Genomic DNA, 9,708 nt, shown 5'->3' on the forward strand with positions numbered 1-9,708 from the left:
GACGACATAAACAGATGGAGAGATATTCCAAATTCCTGGGTAGGAAGAATCAATATTGTAAAAATGATTATGCTAACAAATGCAATCTACAGATTCAATGTGATCCCTATCAAATTACCAATGACATTTTTCACAGAACTAGAACAAAAATATTCACAAATCATATGGAAACACAAGAGACTCTGAATAGCCAAAGCATTCTTGAGAAAGAAGAATGGAGCTGGAGGAATCAACCTTGATGACTTCAGATTATACTACAAAGCTACAATCATCAAGACAGTATGGTACTGGGACAAAAACAGAAATATAGACCGATGGAATAAGATAGAAAGCCCATAAATAAACCCATGCCCCTATTGGTACTTAATTTTTGACAAAGGAGGCAAGAATATACAATGGGGAAAAGACAGCCTCTTCAATAAATGATGTTGGGAAGACTAGACAGCTAAATGTAAAAGAATGAAATTAGAACACTTCCTAACATCATACACAAATATAAACTTAAAATGGATTAAAGACCTAAATGTGAGACCAGAAACTATAAAACTCTGAGAGGAAATCATAGGCAGAACACTCAATGAGATAAATCAAAGCAAGATCCTCTATGACCCATCTCCTAGAATAACAGAAATAAAAACAAAAGTAAACAATGGGACTTGATGAAACTTAAAAGCTTTTGCACAGCAAAGAAAACTATAAGCAAGGTGAAAAGACAGCCCTCAGAATGGGAGAAAATAATAGCAAAAGAAACAACTGACAAAGGATTAATTTCCAAGATATACAAGCAACACATTCAACTCAATACCAGGAAAACAAACAACCTAATCAAAAAGTGGGGGGGGGGGGGAATAGGAAAAAAGACCTAAATAAACATTTCTCTAAAGAAGACATATAGATGGCTAACAAACACATGAAAAGATGCTCAACATTGCTCATTATTAGAGAACTGCAAATGAAAACCACAATGAGATATCATCTCACAGCAGTCAGAATGGCCATCATCAAAAAGTCTACAAACAATAAATGGTGGAGAGGGTGTGGAGAAAAGGAAGTGCTCTTGCACTATTGGTGGGAATGTAAACTGATACAGCCACTAAGGAAGACAATATGGAGATTCCTTTAAAAAAAATAGGAATAAATCAGTTCAGATTAGTTCAGCTCAGTCGTGTCCGACTCTTTGTGACCCCATGGACTGCAGCACGCCAGGACTCAATGTCCATCACAAACTTCCGAAGTTTACTGAAACTCATCTCCATTGAGTCAGTGATGCCATCCAACCATCTCATGCTCTGTCGCCCCCTTCTACTCTTGCCCTCAATCTTCCCCAGCATCAGTGTCTTTTCCAGTGAGTCAGTTCTTAGGATCAGGTGGCCAAAATATCAGTTTCAGCTTCAACATAAGTCCGTCCAATGAACATTCAGGACTGATTTTCTTAGGGATGGACTGGTTGGATATCCTTTCAGTCCAAGGGATTTTCAAGAGTCTTTCCCAACACCACAGTTCAAAAGCATCAATTCTTCAGTGCTCAGCTTTCTTTATAGTCCAACTCTCACATCCATACATGACCACAGGAAAAACAATAATCTTGACTAGACGCACCTTTGTTGGAAAAGTAATGTCTCTGCTTTTTAACATGCTGTCTAGGTTGGTCTTAACTTTGCTTCCAAGGAGTAAGCGTCTTTTTATTTCATTGCTTTCAGTCACCATCTACAGTGATTTTGGAGCCCAGAAAAATGAAGTCTGCCACTGTTTCCACTGTTTCCCCATCTATTTGCCATGAAGTGATGGAACTGGATGTCATGATCTTAGTTTTCTGAATGTTGGACTTTAAGCCAACTTTTTCACTCTCCTCTTTACTTTCATCAAAAAGGCTCTTTAGTTCTTCTTCACTTTCTGCCATAAGGGTGGTGTCATCTGCATATCTGAGGTTATTGATATTTCTCCCAGAAATCTTGATTTCAGCTTATGCTTCATCCAACCCAGTGTTTCTCATGATGTACTATGCATACAAGTTAAGTAAGCAGGGTAACAATATACAGCCTTGACATACCCCTTTTCCTATTTGGAACCAGTCTGTTGTTCCATGCCCAGTTCTAACTGTTGCTTCCTGGCCTGCAAACAAATTTCTCAAGAGGCAAATCAAGTGGTCTGGTATTCCCATTTCTTTCAGAATTTCCCACAGTTTATTGTGATCGACACAGTTAAAGGCTTTGGCATAGTTAGTAAAGCAGAAATAGATGTTTTTCTGGAACTTCCTTGCTTTTTTGATGATCCAGCAGATGTTGGCAATTTGATCTCTGGTTTGCCTGTCTTTCCTAAAACCAGCTTAACTCTGGAAGTTCCCAGTTCATGTCTTGTTGAAGCAGGGCTTGGAGAATTTTGAGCATTACTTTGCTAGTGTGTGAGATGAGTGCAATTGTGCGGTAATTTGAACATTCTTTGGCATTACCTTTCTTTGGGATTGGAATGAAAACTGACTTTTCCAGTCCCATGGCCACTGCTAAGTTTACCAAATTTGCTGGCATATTGAGTGCAGCACTTTCACAGCATCGTCTTTCAGGATTTGGAATAGCTCAACTGGAATTCCATCACCTCCACTAGCTTTGTTTGTAGTGATGCTTCCTAAGGCCCACTTGACTTCATATTCCAGGATGTCTGGCTCTAGGTGAGTGGTCATACCACCATGGTTATCTGGGCCATGAAGATCTTTTTTTACAGTTCTTCTGTATATTCTTGCCACCTCTTCTTAATATCTTCTGCTTCTGTAAGGTCCATACAATTTCTGTCCTTTAGTCAGCCTACCCTTGCATGAAATATTCTCTTGGTATCTCTAATTTTCTTGAAGAGATCTCTAGTATTTCCCATTCTGCTGTTTTCCTCTATTTCTTTGCATTGATTTCTGAAGAAGGCTTTCTTATCTCTCCTTGCTATTCTTTGGAACTCTGCATTCAGATGCTTATATCTTTCCTTTTCTCCTTTGCTTTTTCTTCTTTTCTTTTCACTTCTCTTTTCTTTTCACTTCTCTTCTTTTCACAGCTATTTGTAAGGCCTCCTCAGACAGCCATTTTGCTTTTTCACATTTCTTTTCCATGGGGGTGGTCTTGATCCCTGTCTCCTGTACAATGTTACGAACCTCTGTCCATAGTTCAGGCACTCTGTCTACCAGATCTAGTCCCTTAAATCTATTTCTCACTTACACTGTATGATCATAAGGGATTTGATTTAGGTCATACCTGAATGGTCTAGTGGTTTTCCCCCACTTTCTTCAATTTAACTCTTAATTTGGCAATAAGGAATTCATAATATGAGCCACAGTCTGCTCCCAGTCTTATTTTCGCTGACTTAATAGAGTTTCTCCATCTTTGGCTACAAAGAATATAACCAATCTGATTTCAGTATTGACCATCTGGTGATGTCCATGTGTAGTCTTCTCTTGTGTTGTTAGCAGTTGCTATGACCAGTGCATTCTCTTGGCAGAGAGAGAATTCTCTTTGCCCTGCTTCATTCTGTACTCCAAAGCCAAAGTTGCCTGTTACTCCAGGTGTTTCTTAACTTCCTGCTTTTGCATTCCAATCCCCTATAATGAAAAGGACTTCTTTTTTGGGTATTAGTTCTAGAAGGTCTTGTAGGTCTTCATAGAACCATTCAACGTTGGCTTCTTCAGCATTACTGCTCAGGGCATAGACTTGGATTACCATATATTGAATGGTTTGCCTTGGAAATGAACAGAGTTCATTCTGTCATTTCTCAGACTGCATCCAAATACTGCATTTCAGATTCTTTTGTTGACTATGATGACCACCCCTTTTCTTCTAAGGGATTTTTGCCCACAGAAGTGGATACAATGGTCATCTGAGTCAAATTCAGCCATTCTAGTCCATTTTAGTTAACTGATTCCTAAAATTTCAGTGTTCACTCTTGCCATCTATGGTTTGACTACTTCCAATTTGCTTTGATTCATGGATCTAACATTCCAAATTCCTATGCAATATTGCTCTTTATAGCATTGGACCTTGCTTCGATCACCAGTCACATCCAGAACTGGGTGTTTTTTTGCTTTGGCTCCATCTCTTCATTCTTTCTGGAGTTATTTCTCCACTGATCTCCAGTAGAATATTGGGCACCTACCAACCTGGTGAGTTCATCTTTCAGTGTCCTATCTTCTTGCCTTTTCATGCTGTTCATGGGTTTCTCAAGGCAGGTATACTGAAGTGGTTTGCCTTTCTCTTCTCCTGCTGCTGCTGCTAAGTCACTTCAGTCGTGTCCGACTCTTCATGACCCCATGGTTTGCAGCCTACCAGGCTCCTCTGTCCATGGGATTTTCCAGGCAAGAGTACTGGAGTGGGGTGCCATTGCCTTCTCCATTCTCTTCTCCAATGGACCACAAATGTGAGAACTCTCCACCATGACATGTTCATCAGCAATCCCATTCCTAGGCATATACCCTGAGGAAATCAGGATTGAAAAAGAGAGATATATCCTGTCTTTCATTTAAGCACTATTTACAATAGCTAGAACATGGAAGCAACCTATATGCCCATTGACAGGTTAGTAGATAAAGATGTTGTGGTACATATACACAATAGAATATTCAGTTCAGTTCAGTTCAGTTCAGTCACTCAGTCATGTCCAACTCTTTGCAACCTCATGAATCACAGCACGACAGGCCTCTTTGTCCATCACCAGCTCCCGGAGTTCACCAAAACTCATGTCCATCGAGTCGGTGATGCCATCCAGCCATCTCATCCTCTGTCGTCCCCTTCTCCTCCTGTCCCCAATACCTCCCAGCATCAGGGTCTTTTCCAATAAGTTAACTCTTCGCATGAGGTGGCCAAAGTACTGGAGTTTCAACTTTAGCATCAGTCCTTCCAATGAACACCCAGTGATGATCTCCATTAGAATGGACTGGTTGGATCTCCTTGCAGTCCAAGGGACTCTCAAGAGTCTTCTCCAACACCACAGTTCAAAAGCATCAATTCTTTGGTGCTCAGCTTTCTTCACAGTCCAACTCTCACATCCACACATGACCACTGGAATAACCATAGCCTCGACTAGATTGACCTTTGTTGATAAAGTAATGTCTCTGCTTTTGAATATGCTATCTAGGTTGGACATAACTTTCCTTGCAAGGAGTAAGCGTCTTTTAATTTCATGGCTGCAATCACCATCTTTGGTGATTTGGGAGCCCAAAAAGATAAAGTCTGACACTGTTTCCACTGTTTCCCCATCGATTTCCTATAAAGTTATGGGACCAGATGCCATGATCTTCGTTTTCTGAATGTTGAGCTTTAAGCCTACTTTTTCACTCTCCTCTTTCACTTTCATCAAGAGGCTTTTTAGTTCCTCTTCACTTTCTGCCATAAGGGTGGTGTCATCTGCATATCTGAGGTTATTGATATTTCTCCCAGCAATCTTGATTCCAGCTTGTGCTTCTTCCAGCCCAGCATTTCTCATGGTGTACTCTGCATATAAGTTAAATAAGCAGGGTGACAATATACAGCCTTGACTTACTCCTTTTCTTATTTGGAACCAGTCTGTTGTTATATGTCCAGTTCTAACTGTTGCTTCCTGATCTGCATATAGGTTTCTCAATTACTCAGCCATAAAAAAGGAACACAGTTGAGTCCATTCTGATGAGGTGGATAAACCTAGAACCTATTATACCAAGTTAACTGAGTCAGAAAGAGAAAGATAATATCATGTTCTAACACACATATATGAAATCTAGAAAAAATGGTTCTGAAAATTTTATTTACAGGGCAGCAATGGAGAAACAGACATAGAGAATAGACTTATGGACATGGGAGATGGGAGGAGAAGGTGAGTTGTATGGAAAGAGTAACACGGAAACTTACATTACCATATGTAAAATAGATACTCAATGGGAATTTGCTGTATGGCTTAGGGTACTCAAATATCAACCTAGAGGTGTGGGATGAGGAGGGAGATAAGAGGGAGGTTCAAAATTGAGGGGATATATGTATACCTATGACTGATTCATTTTGAAGTTTGATAGAAAACAAAGAAGTTCTATAAACCAATTATCTTTCAATTAAAAAAAAAAAAGAAAGAGAAAAAAATGCCCCTTTGACTTTACCATCCAGGTTCAAAACCTAATAGTTAAAGTCTGATATGTTCTTTGTGGCAAGAACCAGTGAATTAATCATGTGTAAATGCTTATTTCTATGAAGAAATTTCTTTTTTTAAATCCAGTCTTAGCTTTTTGTTTTCTTTCTCTGGTGAAGATCGGAATGTCAGGTTCATGGGCTTATCCTAAAATGCTGAACATAGAATAGTAATGATGTGTCTCAGCTTTGCTAAAGCACATGTGAAGTTGGTCATTACATTCTATTTATGAACATTTCCTTCGCACAAAAGTTATCTAATATGCAGTTTTTCTTTTTCATGCATATGTGTAGGGATTGCTCTTTTTAACATAGGCTATGTAAATGTGTAAATGTTCTCAATCAGAAGGACTAGAGGAAATAATTTCTTTTTCAGAGTTTTGAATATTTCATTTGGCCTTTGGAAGAACACAACAAGCAAAAATTTTGAAAAATAAAGTTCTGACCCAGATCTGATATTTGTGGTTTAGGAAAATTATTATAGAGTGTTTCTACAAAGAGTATTTCTACAAGTGAACTTTTACATCTAGGCTACTACAACTATACCCTTGAATTTCAAGTGATAAAGTGAATTTAAAAATAGTTCTGGGGGGGGCGGGCGGACATCTTGGGATCCGGAGAGTGGCCGGGCCAGCCGAGCAGAGGGCCGCGGACACCAGGTCTCTTCTCAGAGCGATGGGCTGCGAAGACTGAGCTGCCGCCATGATTGGAGGCTTATTCATCTATAATCACAAGGGGGAGGTGCTCATCTCCCGGGTCTACCGAGATGACATCGGGAGGAATGCAGTGGACGCTTTTCGGGTCAATGTTATCCACGCCCGGCAGCAGGTGCGCAGCCCCATCACCAACATCGCTCACACCAGTTTCTTCCATGTTAAACGGTCCAACATCTGGCTGGCAGCTGTCACCAAGCAGAATGTCAATGCTGCCATGGTCTTCGAATTCCTCTATAAGATGTGTGACGTAATGGCTGCCTACTTTGGCAAGATCAGCGAAGAGAACATCAAGAACAATTTTGTTAAAAAAAGAAAAAAAAATAGTTCTGATAAATTTTGGATAAAGTGCTATATTGAAGAGACTACATTTTCCTGTATGATTAAGACTGTTTTCTACTCTTCATTGCATTTCTTTCTTTATGAGAAACATCTGTTTGAAAATATGGCATAACAGAAACTTTCTTGTTGAATTGAATCACTAGGTAAATATATAGCTACAGAAGAAGAAAGTAGAAAAGAGACAAAATATAAAGAATGTTGTGGAGTTAATTTCCTATAGAATTCTTTATCGGTTGAAGATTGTCAGCCTAAAAGATGTACTAACTTTCCTAATGCTATGGTTCAAGGGTTTTATTCCAATATGCCTTTAAAAACTTTCCTTGGAGCATTTATAGTACTTTCCGTCTTCAAAATAGTTTAAAACTGTCAACTAGCTAGTCCTCACAACATCCTTTTGAGGCAGGTAACCATTATTATTCCCATTTTACACTTGGGAAAAAAGGGTAAAACGATTAAAAAAGAATAGTGACTCAGCCAGAACTTTATAGCTGAATTCTAGCCTATTACACAGTCCTATCCTTCACCAAGGTTTTCTTTTAATAGCTACCCTTGTAATCATGTTGGTTTAATTAAGTCAAATATTCAGTAAGTAGTAGCTGAGCAGGAACTCAATACAACATTTAGTTTCTAGATAAATTTGATCTTACATCCACAAAAATATGATAAACTAATATACACATGTGCATTTGTGCACACATACAGAGACACACCTATGTGAGTATATGTGTGTATGCTGTGTTTGTGAGATGGCAGTGATGCAAAATTTAAATGAATATATTTGATTATCCATAGCAATATATTTTAACCTGCATGAGGAAGATGCAGTGATTCAAGAGAGAGATATCCTGTACTTAAATATTATCAATGAAAGTCTCATTTACTAGGTGTCATTCAGATCACCTCTAAAAGCATATTGCAAACATCTTCCTCTTTATCTCCAGTCTTACAACTCTAGATGCCAATTATTACTCTGCTGCCAAAGGCAACATCTCTTAAATCTTCCTATATGTATCTGCCAAAATTATTTTCCAACATCCAAACTTGACTATATAGTTTTCCTTGTTTAAAATTCTTCAAAGTCTCATTAAAAGTCTCTATGACAGATGGACCCTTCTTCAGTAGCCCTGGTGATTTTTGTTATCAAACTTAGAAAAAATGGATCTCGAAGAATAAGATCTAACTTGCATTCACTGAAACAAGGCTTTTCTGTCCCTTGTCTCCAATTGACTGGTTCTTGTTCGCCTACCCGTACTGGTGCTATTGCACTATGCTTTTACACATGTTTATAAAATCACTGGCCATGCTCTACTAGGATCCTTTGTTTTCTAATTCACTTCCCTACTAAGCTGTCAGCCACAGGATATACTATCTTGTCTGCAAGTAGTAACTTACTAAATATGCATTTAATATTACTCAAAGAATGAGTGATCCAGTTGAGTGTAGAAGTTGTATGCATGCCAAAGCATAGGGAATGTCTCAAGTAAATTCCTCAGAGATGACAAGTTCATGGCGTGCTTAGAAAAGCAGCACATGGTTCTGTTTGGCAGGAGCACTAGATTTGAGTAAAGAAGGAAAAGGGTAGAGCAGGAGAGGTTATTTGGGATTAGGTGATAGAGAATTTTTCATAGTGATATCTGTTCACAGTTTCCTATTTTTTCCTGTGACCCATTCTCTGTTTTATTTTGTTCTAAGCATTCCCTACTTCAGTTTTTACATTCAATAAAGCAACTGTTATTCCTTCTAATTCAATCTATCTGTACAGATTGAGTGGATCTGGTATTGTCACAAAATCACTTCTTAAAAAATCTCTATTAACTGATTCTCATTCCCTCAAACATTAATTTATCCTGTACACACAGACTGCTAGATTAATCTTCCTGCTGTACATTTTTTATCTTACCATTCTCTTCTCTAAAAAACACCAATGATTCTCCATTATCTGCACAATACAAGCAGGGTTAATTGATTTCTGCTTTTTCTTTGCCTTTATCTACATTTGTTGAAAAAAAAAAACTGCAAAATATTATTGAACTAGAGGACATATGATGTAGTAATATTGTAAAAAAATATTATTTGTCTTTAAGTACATTTATTCTCCGTGTAAAACTAGCTGAAGACATATGTGAAGAGGAGAAAATCTGTGAAGAAGAGAGGTATTATAAACCCAAGGTGTGAGAGTCTTACTGAGAGAATATTCACCTTCCTAAACTTTTGGAGGGCTAAAATGCATGTGGTCTTTTTGACACAAATAATATGACTGTTTTTAGTCAGCTTATTTTACTACTATAATCTAAATTTAAGATCTTATATAAAGACACAGTTTGTCTCAATATCAGATATTTAACAGCTGCTGTTTCTTGTTTCCTTACATGTAATTAAGTTTCATTTTTTTCTTTTGCTGCTATCAAGATTTTACCTCTGTCATTCAGCAGTTTGAATATGATTATCATGATGTAGGTCATTGTGTGTTTGTCTTACCTGAAAGTTTTTGAGAAGCTTGGATCTGTAAATCAATTATCTGACCATTT

At 38.1% G+C, this 9,708-nt stretch overlaps 1 protein-coding gene across 1 annotated transcript; it reads left to right on the plus strand.

The window, feature by feature from the left end:
- The first annotated feature begins 6,715 nt into the window (after nucleotides 1–6,715).
- Nucleotides 6,716–7,292, plus strand: LOC133252784 (AP-2 complex subunit mu-like). The gene has a single exon (XM_061425717.1). It carries the CDS (start codon nucleotides 6,828–6,830, stop codon nucleotides 7,290–7,292), a length of 465 nt encoding a protein of 154 aa, XP_061281701.1. The 5' UTR covers nucleotides 6,716–6,827.
- Nucleotides 7,293–9,708: the final 2,416 nt, after the last annotated feature.

Source organism: Bos javanicus, chromosome 1 (assembly GCF_032452875.1).
Source record: "Bos javanicus breed banteng chromosome 1, ARS-OSU_banteng_1.0, whole genome shotgun sequence".
NCBI lineage: Eukaryota > Metazoa > Chordata > Mammalia > Artiodactyla > Bovidae > Bos > Bos javanicus.

What these genes read in the sequence shown, in the direction of transcription:
- LOC133252784 (XM_061425717.1), top strand. Translation starts at nt 6,828, where the DNA reads ATGATTGGAGGCTTATTCATCTATAATCACAAGGGGGAGGTGCTCATC.